Genomic DNA, 15207 nt, shown 5'->3' with positions numbered 1-15207 from the left:
CGCACACGCATACTCTACGAGAGCAGCAGAATTGTGTCCCGCGACAATGCTCCGTATATCAACACGTCATATGGCCGGTCACCTTACAGCAAAATGGCCGTCGAGCTTGCCATATATCAGCCACGGCAACAGCGCCAATGAGCTCTGGGGTTGCAGCAACGCCACTAGTGCGACCATCCTTTCAAGCACCGTTGATGCTCCGTTGCTGCACCGGCGATGCTCCGGCGACCCGGCTATGCTCCATTGTAGTGTCGGTGATACTTTGACGGTTCAGCCATGCTCCGTTGCAGCACCGGCAATTTTTCAGCGGCCCGACAATGCTCCAACGGCTCAGCCACCCTCCGTTGCAGCACCGACGATGTTTCAGTGGCCCGACGATACTCCATCATAGCGACAGTGATGCTCCTTCGTTGCGCCATCAATGTTCCGGCGGTCCGACGATTGCTTCATCATGACACCGAGGATGTTCTGGCGGGCCGGTGATGCTTCATCGCAGCATCGACGCGCTCCATTATATCAACAACGATGTTTCGGTAGCCCCGACGATGCTCATTGTAGCACCGGTGATCCTCCGATGACTTGACGATACTCTGGCGGCCCAGCGATGCTCCATCGCAACACCGACGTGCTCCATTGTAGCAACAACGATGTTCCCGCGGCCCCGATGATGCTCATTGTAGCACCGATGATCCTCCGATGACCTGACAATACTCCGGTCTCCCGGTGATGCTCCATCGCAGCACCGACGTTCTCCATTGTAGCAATGGCGATGTTCCCACGGCCCCGACGACGCTCCATAACAACACCGATGATACTCCACAAAGCTCCATTGTAGCAACGATGATGTTCCGACGACACGACAATGCTCACCGTAGCACCACTGATGCTCCGACGACCCGACAATGCTCCATAACACCACCGGTAATGCTCCACAAAGCTTCATTGCAGCAACGACGATGTTTCGGTGGCCCTGATGATGCTTCATCACAGCACGGGTGATGCCCCGATGGTCGACGACGCTCCGTAGTAGTATGGGCAATGCTCCACAAAGCTCCGTTGCAACACGGGCGATATTTTCGACAGTCCGACAATGCTCCATCATAGCACCGGTGATGCTCCGGCGGTCCGATGATGCTCCATCATAGCAACGCAACGTGGGACATGTTGTGACGACTGGAACCTCGGTCATATTGCGAGCGCAACGTGGGTGATGTTGTGCGGCGACAGGTGTAACTTAAGAGAGGTTGTGATTGCAACATGGAACATGCTGCGATGGCAAAAACATTGGCGATGCTGTGCGATGATGGCTACAACTTGGGAAAGGTTGGGGTTGCAACCTGGGGCATGTTGCGATGGCCGCAACATTGCGATGTTGTGTGGCGATGAGTGTTTGCAACGATGGCCTAGTTTCAGAACCTCCCGAGCACAACATAGGTCATGTTGCAAATGGCAAGTGCAACATGAGTCATGATGCAAATGCTGGTCACAGCTAAATGGCTAACGCGTCCAAATCAGACGACTGTAGTGCGCGGCTTTCAATAGTTCTGGAGGCATCTGCATGTCAGTCGAACAACAAAATAGCACAAGCGAGAAAAGCTAGTGGCGAGCCGACTTGTAGCATTGCATGTCCAGTTTGCACTTTGCAGCGGTACTGACCGACCACCCAACGTCACGCGTCTGTTTTTACAACCGGTTAGTTTTATAGCGTCGAGTGTATGCAGTAGCATCACCCATCCTTCTAGTGTCCGCGTTACTGACTTTCTCATGTAGCAAATATCTATTTTGATCGTTGGAAAATATCAATTAAAAATATATTACACTTATGTAAGCTTTTTCACACAAATAAAACAGACCAGCCAAACCTTTTTTTTTGCGGGGAACAGCCAAACACTTATATAGTTATATCACAGGAAAAGACAGTTTGCAACACGGACTATATTTGCATCAGACACTATGTTGGCCTTGATTGCATTGTGAACTTTTCATTTGCGGGAAAATTGCTGTTACTAATGGACAATGGTCAGTGCCAATCTTTGTAGAGCTAGCTTCTTCTTACCAGTTAATGCATGCAGCATGTAGAGCCATGTGGTCAACTCAGTAAAGGAAAAAGGCTGACGCCCATGGCAGTGAAGTGCGGATGAGAGAGAGTACCAGCAGTAGCAGTGTAGGCGCATGCGGGTGCGCGAGTTAAACAGTAGTAGCACATTCTCTCGAAAGAAAGAAAAACAGTTGCAGCAGCGGTCTCACATGGGCACACCGCACACGCAACAACAGTAGTGGGACAGGGACACAATGAACAAGCGTGGAGTCATCCCGAATCACAGACACGTGGCGACTTGCAGAGGCGGCTTACGCCTGGCTGAAATCAACCGGATGATTAGAAACGTTTTCCATATAATATTCTGTTACTAGTAACAAAATAGCTTTATCCTATTCTGCTAACACATGCTGCTAACAACCTAATCTTATTCTGCTAACATCTCGAGACCTATCCGCTACAAAACATAACCGCACGAAGGAACCGAACGAATTGCACAACAAAGCAAAAAAAACCACCCCACCTTATCCTCACCTCAGCCACCCACTCCTCTCTCTCACCCCATGCTCCACCACCGCACCACCTCCCCCACACCGCCGCACCAACTCCGCCGACCATTGCGCTACCTTCCCCAGGCCAGGGCGCCACGCAACCGAGCCCCCCCACCACCACCTCGCGCGGCACCGCACCACCTACCTTTCCCCGTGCCGCCGCACCAACTCCCTCCACGGCGCCACCCCACCACCTCGCGCTCTTCCACAACCCATAGCCATGGTGCGCCCCCTTCCTCCCTATTGCTCCTTCTCGAGGAGTCCACTTCGGGCACGGATCCGGCCAACCCCATCCAGGCTACCTACAGTGGCGGCGTCAGGAAATGAAGCCTGGGTATTCATCCAAATTTTTTTTGCTCTAAATGTAGTATATGAACCAAACAACACAACACTTTCAACACTAGCAGTAGCTACTGGCAGAATCAATACCAACGGCAATGAGCCAATGACCATATGCCAGTACTGCTGCCATATATGCATAATAGTAACAAAATGGCATTGCAGCAATATCTCTAGCATTTAAGAAAGATTACAAACCAGCAAAGGTTTTGATGTAGATCAGTAGATGTAGAACATGTTTTCTTTGCCTTCGAAGCTCTTTCCCACAATGCAAATATGCTAACACCCTTCTTCATCTATGATACAAGGTAAAAAAAATAGATCAGCAATCTACCAAAACTGTTATACCCTCTGAAAATTGATAGATTAAAATACCATAATTGCAATCTAGCAAACTAGTACTGCTAGCAACCTGGTCGTTCTAGCAAATTAGATGTACTAGCAAGTAGCAACCTGATTGTTCCAGCAAACTACATTAAAAATAGCAAAATTGTAATCTAGCAAACTAGTGTCTGGATCGTTCTAATCTATACGCTATAGGAAGTTAGGAACTGACTGGGACCTAGGGCCTTAGGGGAAGAGAATTATAGAGAACTAAGAGAAGACATCGACAAGGAGAATGGAACCTGGTCGCCCGTCGCCGGCTCCGTTGGCCCTTGGCCGCTGCTTGTAGTACTGGCCACACCGCCGCCGCCGCCGCTCGCGCTAGGTTAGGTTGGGGTATGGATTGGGGTCGAACGAATCAATGTAACAAGGTGATCAGCTGAATTGTAGGCCTGTAGCCGGCATGCTGTGTGGGCTGTCGGCTTGTGGGTCGTTGAATGAAGACATCTACTGATTTGTTTGGGCCAAATCTTGGGTGTCCCCCTGGCGCCGGCGCTGGCTACCTACCACCACCTTCCCCCCAGAACCTCCTCGGGGACGGATCCGGGTGGTTTCGGTCTACCACGCCGCCATGCAACAGGATCGAGGAGCACACCATCGCCTCCCCGCCCCCTGGTCCCCATCCCGGACCCCTCCTCTCACGCCGCCGTAGATACGAGCCACCGCTGCCAACGGCTCACGCCCCGCCGCCGTCACCCCCAGGGTCAGCCATCAACTCCGGCCACGCCCCTGCCAAGCAACCACCGGATCCGGCGGGATCAGGTTCCACCTCACTCGTCCACCCCCTGCCCCCTGGGTAGCTACCCCGACAACTATGCATCCGCCCGAGCTCTCCGTGCCTCCCCGGCGGCCATCCTCTTCCTATCGGGTCGCCTCCCCTCGATCTCGGTGAGGCTAAGGTGCTATCCCGGCGCGATGGCCGCACGGCTTCCCCTCCTCAGATCCGGTGGTCATGGCCTCCGCCGTCTCCTATGCTTCTTCCCACAACCGTGGCTGATGAGTAGGACGACGGCTGCGATTCCTTTCTGACTGCTCCAATGGCCTACAAGAAGCTCCCTCCCTCTCCAGGGGTCGCGTATGTGTGCAGCTCGCGGGCGTATTGCGTGCAGCTCGCGTGCGCGTGCGTCTGCAGTACGCATGCGCAGGCCCGTCGATAAGGGCGGCCAAATTGGCCGACCGCACAGGGCCCCCAAAATTTTGGGGCCCCGATCGAGGAGAAACTGCTGCGCACGTATGTCTGCGACCCGCCCGAGTCTGACGCGAACACCTTCTCAATCTCTGCACAAGCCCTGATACAGTCCCGATCCCTAGGGCTGCAGCCCTCCCCTAGCGCCTCCCCCCCTCCCCTAGTCGTTTGCCATCCACAAGTCGACGACTGCTCATCTGCTGCAATCCGTCGTCGGCCGCTGCTCTCCCCTGATCTAGCACGGCCATCTAGCTGCTCCACACCGTTCCTGCAAGATCCCAACGTGTGCCCGACCGCTGAAGCCCCCGTACTGCTGCTGCCGGCCCTTCGCCTGCCTCCCCTTTGCCCTGGACTAGATGCGCCTTGGAAGCCGAGAGCAAACTACTCATCAGTGATTTCTTTGACCGACACAGACATATAACAACAACAGATGCATTTGAACTGACATGTTGTATCTGCTGATTTCCAAATTGATGTTGTATGTGTTGATTTATAAATAGGTGCACTTTAACATTGAATAGAAATTGAAGTGAAAACGAATCAGTAATCCATTGAACTCAAATTGCCCCTATGTTTATTTCAGTTTCAAGATGAAGATATTTTTTTCGTCGATGCCGGCAACAGTATTGTGTGCATATATCAGAACGGACGAAGCAACCTATTGATCAGGTCTCTTTTATATCCCCACACATATTTTTTGTCATATCTTATCTATTTTGTCCAATTGTTCCACATTGAGTTCTAGTTCTACTCATATTGTGTATTCGAACAAAAGAATAGGCTTTACCATGAGGTATTTCTTGGGTAGGTATGCGACTTTTTCAAGATAGTTCTTCAGTTATATGTTTTTTCTTCAAATTTTGAGCCAACATTTTGATTTCCACCCCGGGCCCCCAAATTCCTGGAGACGGCCCTGCGCATGCGGCAGTGGAGCCTGGCCCTCTGCCGCTGGAGCAGCAAAGGCTGTGGTGGTGCAGTGCACCGCGACTCTGCGTGCAGTGCAGTAGGCGTGTGCCCCCTCGAGTACCTTGCAGTATCGAGGCGTCAGCGAATTCTTCTCCGTCGAGGACTTGCAGCTCGCCGGCGAGTGGCTCGTGGTTCACGCAGCTTGGGCGTGCAGTCCACTGCTCCGTCCATCCTTCCCATGCTCGCCAGCTCAACTCAGTGCACGACAAGCACATGTGTAGTCCACTTATCCCCTGCTCGCGGTCCTTTCCCCTACTTCGAACGTCAAAAGGGAAAGAAGATGTTCAAAGGCGGCGGCGACGACCTGGAAGAGCAGTATCCACCCAATTGCCCCATTTATCAATTTTCTTCTTGTTGGAAATTACACTTCATTGTAAAAACTGCATTTCATTACCATGATGGTGTGATTAGCCTTCACGTAGGCTGCAGTTTTGTCTTAGTGCAAGTGTAGCCCGTAGAAATTTTTTGAGTTTGGCTGATGGAGAGTGTAGATTTTCTATATGTGTGTCTGTATGTGTAAAACAATCAGATAGATTTGTATGCTTTGAAGCTCACTTTGCTCTCTCACGCGGTTTGCTATACAACTCCTCTGCAGTCCACTTGGTAAATAGAAACAAAAACATCTCAAAATAAGCTCGCTTCTAATAAAACATCTTGAAAGAAGCTCACTTCTTATTAGATGTAGTTCATTAGCTTAGTCCGTGCGGTCCACTAGCCCGGTCTACGCCAGTAAAAAAGTATGAAAAAAGTTAACAAAAACTTGTGCGCTTCACTTTCGGTAGTGTCGTGGTACACTTACTTCCGATGTGAAGTGTAAAAAAACATGTTACGAAAACGACAAAAAAGTAATGCGGTTCCCTTGTTGCCAAAAATGAAGCAAAAATGATGAAGTTTTTTCATACAGTTCATCTCTGTTGCCATAGTGCAGTAAATCCATGAAGAAAATGCGGTGGACTTTGGTAAAAAAAGAACACTATGAAGGACTTTTTGGTACAGTCCATTTCACACAAAATCCATTTAAAAATATACAAAAATGCAGTGCACTTTGGTCTACAAAAAAGTCCACTATGAAGGACTTGTCAGTACACACCTTTTTAAACAAAAAATGCATTTAAGAAATCATGCAAATGCGGTGCACTTTGGTCTTGAAAAAAGTCCACTACGAAGGACTCTTCAATACAGTCCACTTCAAACAAAATGTACTTAAAAACATGCAAAAAATGTAGTGCACTTTGGTCTGAAAAAAATCCACCACGAAGGACTTATCAGTACACACATTTTAAAAATAAAAATGCATTTAAAAAATCATGCAAATGAGTGCGCTTTGGTCTTGAAAAAAGTCCACTATGAATGACTTCTCGTACAATCCATTTAAAATAAAAATGCATTTAGAAACAATGCAGCTCGCTTCCTTGTCCGATGCAGAGCGGTTTTCAGTTTGAAGCAGTTCAGTTTTATGTTCGATGCGGTTCACTCGTCGATTTTGGTGTCGCGAAAAACAGAGTGTCCGCATTTCGGTATTTTTAATACTGCTCTTAAACCGTAAGGAATTACAGAAAGTGCTCTAGATGAAAAAGTTGCGCCTCATCGATATCTTTCCAACATGTCATTTGAATCATTCCGACCAGCGGTTTGTAAAAATTTCGAGAAAAAATGGCCGCTGCCACTCGTCGTCAGCTACGCGATTTTCAAATTAACTTAAAACCATAAGGAATCTCAAAAACATTTCAACAAATGAAAGTTGCGCCTTGTCCATTGCTTTCCAACGACGTATCACACGCCTTGTGTCGACAAACGGTTAAAAAACTGGAGCGAAAATAGTACTGAAATTTGAAAAAAATTCAAAAAACTGAATTCCGCGATTTAGTAAATTTAAAACCGCTCTTAAACCGTAACGAATTAGAGAAAATAATAGATATGAAAAAGATGCGCCTCGACGATATCTTTCTAATGGTGTATCATTTAATTCATTTTGACAAGCAGTTTAGAAAATATCACGAAAAAACACTTGCTACCATTCGTCGTGAGCCGCACAATTTGTGAAACTGCTCTTAAATTGTGATGAATCTTGAAATGTGTTCAACATGGCAAAGTTGCGCCTATTCCATAGTTTCTCAACGGTATATTACACATGTCGTTCCGACAAACGGTTAAAAATTAGAGCAAAAAATGTACCGAAAAACACCGCGTGCAGTTTTTTCCGACACGAAGTTCATTAGTCCAGTGTATTGCAGTACCTTTGCTAGTGAAAGTGCAGTGCAGAGAGTAGTGAACTTCATGTCGGAAATCACGTGCAGTTTTAGTAGCAGGGGTACTGCAATACAGAGACTAGTGAACTTCGTGTCAGAAAAAATCGCACGTGGTGTTTTTTTGGTACCTTTTTCGCTCTAGTTTTTAACCATTTATCGGAACGAGGCGTGTAATATACCGTTGAGAAGCTATGAATTAGGTGTAACTTCTCCATGTTGAACACTTTTCGAGATTCCTCACGGTTTAAGAGTAGTTTTGAAAACGGTGAGGCGCACGACGAGTGGCAGCGAGCGTTTTTTCGCGTTTTTTTTTCTAAATCGCTCGTCGGAATAAAGCAAATGATACACCGTTGGAAAGATATCATGGAGGCGCATCTTTTTCATATGTATTATTTTCTCTAATTTGTTACGGTTTAAGAGCAGTTTTAAATTTAGTAAATTGCGGGATTTTGTTTTTTGAATGTTTTGCAATTTTCGTAATGTTTTAGCTCCACTTTTTGAATCATTTGTCGAAACGAGGTGTGTGATATGCCGTTGGAAAGCTATAGATTAGGCACAACTTTCATTTAATGTTTTTGAGATTCCTTACGGTTTTTAGTTAATTTAAAAAATCATGCGGCTGGCGGCGAGAGGCAGCGGCCGTTTTCACAAAAAATTTACAAAACGTTGGTCGAAATGATTCAAATTACACGCCCTTTGAAAGATATTGATGAGGCACAACTTTTTCATGTAGAACACTCTCTCGGATTCCTTACGGTTTAAGAGCAATTTTGATTTTAACGAAATGCGGACACTCTGTTTTTTCACGACACCAAAATCGTCGTATGTACTGCATCAGATAGAAAACTGCACTACTTTAGACTGAAAACCGCACTGCATCAGACGGTCAAGTGGACTCCATGATTTCTTTTGTTGAATGTAAATTTTTCTCAGACGAGTTTTTGTTGCCTTTTTCAATTTTTTTTGTGAACGAGAGTGGACCGCAGAGAGGAGGCAAGTGAACCGTGACATATATCAAAGTGAACCTCATTACTATCTTTGTTGTTGCGCTAATTTTTTAGCACTTTCATTTTTGAGCACAAGTGAACAACATCACTCTTAAAAGTGAACCACATATGAGGACCAAATGCACTTCAGGTGTTGATATAGTCGACTGATTTTTGAAACACACGAAAGAAATTGCACTTCATACATAGGGGTATTGAAACTTATTCTTTTTACACAAACTGATTGCACTTTCAAAAAACTTTCTCCAAAAAATGCAAAACATGAATGGAGTGAACTGCATCGCCCAACTTTTCCTTGAAAAAATGTACTACACGCATTTGCGCGGCAGGAGGCAGACTACACATGCATCATGCGGGACTGCAAGCAGATGCGCTCAGCACTGCATGAGAGCATCGAGTAAACTGCACGGTCCACACTGCATGAACACACGTGCCGCACTTCACAGGAACATGCCCGCCGAACCTCTCGCCAAAGGGAGTGAACTGCAAAATTACACCCAAAAAATTCACAGCGGTGACCTCACAAGATGCACGATATGCACTACACACGGAATCGCAGCGCACTGCATCGCCATGCCCGTGCTGCTCCAGCGAGGGACGAGCGGAGTTGGAAGACGGGGACAGTGGCCGGCTCATTGGCGGGTGTGTGGAACTGGCGTGGCGAACCATCTGCATCACAACAGGTCACGGCCGTCATCTATCCACCAACCGATCTGCACTGGAGTGCCAACCAAACCGCTCATGCCCTCCCAGTAGTTATATCTCCTGGCTGCCAGAGTTGAAGGAGACGCTCCTAGGCCCGACGCATCTCGATCCCGCTGCTACTCCATGGCTCAACAGTAGGGCAGAGGCCAGACTAGGATCCCTCGTTCCCGGCGAACTGCTCCTGGCGCGGCAGAGCCCGTCCTTGCCCCCGACGGAGCAGAAGTAGAAGGAGAAGGGGCACAGCGGGGGAGAGACGAGACATTCGGCAGGGAGTTAGGATCTGATGGTGCAGTCCACTCGCCCTCCCTTCCCTGCTACCGCCGGCAAACTGCACTGGGTGGGAGAGCTGCATGTGGGGGTGCTTAGAGGGGGAGGGGGTGAGGCCATGGTGCCGCTGCCTCCACCACCCTTGTCGTCCCTTGTTTGCTAGTCGAAGCAGCTCCCCGCCGTTGGGTGCCACTAGGAAGGGGGAGGTAGCACCGCGCGGGGGGAGGTGGTCGGGGGTTGGTGGCAAGGGAGAGTGGGGGGAGACTCGCCGGTGTGCTGGGCCGCACCGACGAAGCTGCACGGCGACGCCCTGTAGCCAAATCATGGAATGGGGAGGGCAGCCATGGGGGAAGGTCGAAGTTGACCCTATGCTGCGGGAGGAGGCAAATCCAGCCGCTATGGATGCGGATCTAGGCTGGGGAAGAGAGGGTGAGGAGTGGGGGATGGACCCGGTACGATGGTGAGGGGAGATACGCGCAGGCGCCATAGGAGTTGAAGAGGTTGCCCCCAAGTGGCGTCGGTCGGGTGCGCGGCGGAGGAGGCCGCGAGGCCGGGGAGGAGGCCACGACGTCGGAGAGGAGGCCGTGGGCTCGGGGAGATGGCTGCGGCGCCGGAGAGGACGCAGCGAGGCTGGGGACGAGGCGGCAGCGGCCGGGAGAAGGTCGCGCGGCCGAAGCAGAAGGTGGATCGGGGAAGGTGCGACGGAGGATGGAGGTGGGGGGCCACGGGAGGGGGCTGGTGGGGCGCTGGGTAGTGGTGGTGGTGGGGAAGAAGGTGGGCAACTAGCGCTAGGTGGGGTGCGGGGGGTGGGCTAGCGCAGTTTTCTCCGGTTGCTGTGCGGTTCGGGTCAGGTGGACGGAGGAGTGCAGAAGTGTTAGCAGAATAACACTAGTATTAGCATAATAAGACACTTAAGGGTGTTATCATAATAGACCCACCCTATATATATATAATAGCACTATTCTAATCCCAGGATTAGAATAGTTATTTGGATCACAGCAACCCCTATAAGGGCCGACAGAACCCACCCGAACTTCCCAAACTGCCAACTCGCCTCGACAGGAACCCACCAGATCCCGAGCCTCCCCTACAGGATCCACCTGACCCCGATCCCGATCCGCCCAACCCTCCTCCTCGCCGCTCCTCCCCTCGATCCCCAACCTCTTCCCGTGCTTCGCCGCCGAACTTCGTCGGATCCGGCGCCTTCCCCCTGTCTCCAGCTCCTGGCTAACGGGATCTGGCGCCTCCCATCCGTCTCCAGCTCCTGGTCGACCGGATCTGGCGCCACCCCTCCGCCGCCACCTCCTTACCGACCACTGGCGCGGGCGAGTGAGTGACAGCGGACGCCGGTGCGAGGTTGCCCGCGTCGCCTGGATGCGGCGAAGACGCCATGGACTTCTGGAAGCCTCATCCTCCTACCACCCTCACCGCTCGACGCCTTGGCAGAGTAGATGACGGCCCGACACAAGCTACGGCCAACGGCGCGGCTAACGGAGCAACTCCGTGGCGGAGGCGGCATCGGCGGCGCCTTCAAATCCAGCAACGCTACATGAACTTCCTCCCACTTGTTGCCTTCTTCTTCAATCTTGCCTTGCCTGAACTTCTTGCTTTGTGCAGATGAACTTCGCGCCCTCTGCAAGACATGGATTGCCATGGAATTCCTCTCCTACCTCCTTGACGAATTGCTCTCAAGGCGGCCTATCACCTGCTGGAAAAAGGTTGGCCAAACTTCTAGCCAGGGTATGGTTGAACTTCCTTATGTTTGTCATTTTCTTACAACCATGTGAAGTTCTGGTAGTGAGTGAGCCTCAGTCCAGGCTACAAACAGTAGAAAATCTACCTGCATTCACATGTGAAAGCCATGTGAAGTTCAACTATTAAGTGTGCTAGAATTCAGGTTGTGTGCGAAAAATAAAAGGAAAATAGAACATGCATGTGATCACATGAAGGTCAGGTTGGTATGCACTAGTGGTTCAACCATTCAAACTCATGAAGGTTCAGGTTTTTTAACTGTAGACAGTATTTCCCCTTTACAAAACAAGAAGTTCAGGTTGTGGAGAGTGCTCAGTTCAGGTACATATAAATAATCAAATAGTGTAGAATTAATAGAATGTGAGGTTCATTCTGTGAAGGGTGCTCAGTTCACGTACGAAAGTATTTGCAGATCCTCAGCTCAGTGCAGAGTGTGATGCCTGTCCTAGGGGAAAAATATGTACATGAACACCACTTTTATATGAGAAGTTCAGGCTGTGAATAATTCTAAGTTCAGTTACAAAGGTATAGGAAGATGTAACTTGTGTGCAATAAACATTTTTTTTATTTTATGTCAGCAAGACGAGAGACACATGAAGAAGCTTAGAAGTTCCCAACAACAAGTACACAATCCTAAGCCTATATGCGTTGCACCACCCCCTCAATGGGTCACACCTCAAACGCACCTACAACATTACTAACCTGCTCCAGACCAAAAATGGATGACACCTGAAACACATGGAGACTTCCAAGATGTTGGGTCACAGCCCTATCCGCACAACTTTGCGCCTTCACCTAATTGGGTGACACCCGAAATCCCCCACGGATTCTTTGTATCTACCAGCAGACTCCCAAGCACACCGATGGAGGAGGAGGTTAGATCAAGTCCTGCTCTAACTCTGGAGGTTATCCTAGTGTGCCTTGCAATGCCAAAGGGAAGCAACTAAACCGAATCCCAAGACAAATCCAACAGGAACACACACACACGAAGGAGAGTGCTCTGCACACTACCACCGTTGGATCCTGCTGCTGCTGCTACAAGTCAGAATTGTACGGGACATAAGGTAGATGGATTGCTTCACAAAACAAAAGAGCAAACCAAGACCAGGATCGTAATACCTCCACAACTACCTCAAGCAAAAAGGACACAAACAAGAGAAAGGCCATCTTCAGCCCTCCTTCCTCCTCGTGACCCACTCCTGGATCCTGCGATGATTACTCCGCCGTGCCCCATCCCAGAGGGACAGCAGTAGACTCCGGTGGAGTTGCGATCATACATGCACGTAAGTGAAACAAAATATTTATATACGCATCTTGTATTATCTGCAAACTTTCTGCTCCCTCCAGGATAACAAGTTCATATTGCATTTTAACGTGCCGTTTGGATTATTTTTTCTTTTTCTGCAGATGTCGGATCTCCCAGATTATCTAATACCAAGACTAAAGATGCGATTCCAAGATGTAGAGAAAGGAAGGGAATTTTATAACAGATACGCCAGACACGCTGGTTTTGGAATTAGGAAGACGGGAGGGAATGACAATCACAAGTATTTTGTTTGCGTGTTCCAAGGGAAACACACAACTTCTGTTTCAGAGGCTGACAAGCAGCGAAACAAAACATCGCAGAGGACAGGCTGCAATGCAAGAATGAGGGTGAAGATGCAGGAGGATAACACATGCGTGGCAGTGGACATTGAGTATAATCATAATCACCAACTCATGCAAACTGATGACATGCTGGTATTCTTGCACTCACATAAGAATTATGACCCCACTATTTTGGAGTACGTAAACCTTCTGCGGTACCACGATGTCAAGCACACAACAATCATGTCCATGCTATCTGAAAATGAAGATGGAAGCTACTTCCTAAGCATGACTGGACGAGACCTACTAAACCAGTAAGTATTCAAACATGCACATACTGCAATGTACATAGCATCCTAAGTCACAACCCTTTGCTAGCAAAAATAACAAATGCATGTTTGCATGTAATTTGCAGGAAAGCCAATAATGCAAGGAAAGATGATTTGGATGTTGTATTGAAACTTGTATCATTCTTCGAAGACATGAAGGCAATCAATAATGAGTTTCTCTATGACATACAAGTAGACAAGGACAAGTCAATTAAAAGCATTTTCTGGTCGAATGCAAGCTGTCGAGGAGCGTATCAAGACTTTGGCGATTGCGTAACATTCGACAAAACTTACAAGACCAACAGATTTCATATGCCTTTGGGAGTGTTTGTTGGAACAAACCATCACTTGCAGTCAACAATATTTGTTGTTGCCCTGATCAGAGACGAAGATGCAAAGTCATTCAAGTGGCTGTTCGATACATTTGTACGGTGCATGAACAACAAGCACCCAACTTGCATTCTAGCAGGCGAGTTAAAAAAAACTCTACATGTTTCATCATCTTTCCAGTCTATGGGTCTGTATTGGGCATATTTGGTTTTAACTGAAAATAATGTAAAGCAAGCTGTTCAACCACTGTTAGTATAGAAGTCCAACAAACAGTACAAGAAAGCAAAATTATCTGTCACATGTTTAGAAAAAAATTAGTTATGAATGTGAAGTTCAAATACAGGAATCATAGAAGTTTAAGGACAAAGCTGTAAGAAAAATATATGTAACATGTTGAGAAAAAATATAGTTATTTATGTGAAGTTCAAGAACTGCTAACACAGAAGTTCAACAACACTGCTGCAAAGAAAATTTTGTGTGTGACACTACTAGGTAGTCCTACTGCTACCTGTGAAGTTCAAGCACTGGTACCATAGAAGTTTAACAACACTACTATAAGGAAAAATACATGTGACATTTTTAGATAGTCACACTGCTACCTGTGAAGTTCAAGTACTTGCACAACATAATTTCACCATCAGTGCAAAAATAAGCAAGTTTCATTTTTTTAATTCATGCAAACCAGTGCTTGTCGATGGCAAAAGCTATACCACAATCATTCCCAAACACCGTCCACAAGCTATGCCGTTGGCACATCCTGAAGAAGTACAAGGAATACCTCGCGTTGCTGTACAAAAAGTATAAAACATTCAAAGAGGAGTTCACAACTATATTAAGATGGTCGCTGATGCCAACGGAGTTTGAAACTGCGTGGGCTGAACTCGTGCACAAGTACAACCTGGAGAACGACTAGATGATGATGCAGTTGTGGAGTGATAGGAAAATGTGGATTTTAGCATATTACAACAACATTTTCTATGCTAGAATGACTTCCACACAATGAAGTGAGAGCATGAACCACGTTCTCAAGAGAGGGTTTGTCAAGGGGACATAGAACCTACACAAGTTTGCTAGGCGGGTAAATGCTTGCATACAAACTCGGATGCAGAAGGAGAACGAGCAAACAATGACCAGCATGGTATGCAGACAAAAAGAACACCCCCATCATATTGTGTTTTCCTTCAACATGTGCACTTTGAATTTAAAAAAATGAAACCCATGACTCTGCTTCGACTAATATCTTATTTTTTGACATATGCAGACCAATCCTGTCACAAAAACAACTTACGTTCACGAGGAAGACATGTCTATCAAGTACACGAGAGCCGTGTACACCAAGATGAGGACTAGTATGAGAAAAGCCACACTATTTCGCGCAAAGACTAAAGCAGAGCCCACTAAGTACCTTGTGTACTAGCACAACAAGGCTGGCCATGATGATGAAGACATATTTGCCTGGTCAAAGCATGAATTCCAGGTTGTAGCTGACCCAGAGAATGAAATATACGAGTGTGAAT

The 15207-nt window shown here is 47.8% G+C and overlaps 1 protein-coding gene across 1 annotated transcript; it reads left to right on the top strand.

The window, feature by feature from the left end:
- The first annotated feature begins 2241 nt into the window (after positions 1 to 2241).
- LOC123083802 (protein FAR1-RELATED SEQUENCE 5) lies at positions 2242 to 13948 on the top strand. The gene is made up of 4 exons (XM_044505714.1): positions 2242 to 2923; positions 5082 to 5167; positions 12852 to 13345; positions 13447 to 13948. The coding sequence occupies exons 3-4, from the start codon at positions 12852 to 12854 to the stop codon at positions 13946 to 13948; spliced, it is 996 nt and encodes a 331-aa protein (XP_044361649.1). The 5' UTR covers positions 2242 to 2923; positions 5082 to 5167.
- The last annotated feature ends 1259 nt before the right edge of the window (positions 13949 to 15207 follow it).

Source organism: Triticum aestivum, chromosome 4A (genome assembly GCF_018294505.1).
Source record: "Triticum aestivum cultivar Chinese Spring chromosome 4A, IWGSC CS RefSeq v2.1, whole genome shotgun sequence".
In the NCBI taxonomy this organism is placed as follows: Eukaryota; Viridiplantae; Streptophyta; class Magnoliopsida; order Poales; family Poaceae; genus Triticum; species Triticum aestivum.
Note: the sequence above shows the minus strand (reverse complement) of the source record. Positions and strands in the feature narration are given on the sequence as shown.

Coding starts and splice junctions, on each gene's coding strand:
- LOC123083802 (XM_044505714.1), top strand. CDS start 12,852: ATGTCGGATCTCCCAGATTATCTAATACCAAGACTAAAGATGCGATTC. Junction 13,346..13,446: donor GGACGAGACCTACTAAACCA/GTAAGTATTCAA, acceptor TGTAATTTGCAG/GAAAGCCAATAATGCAAGGA.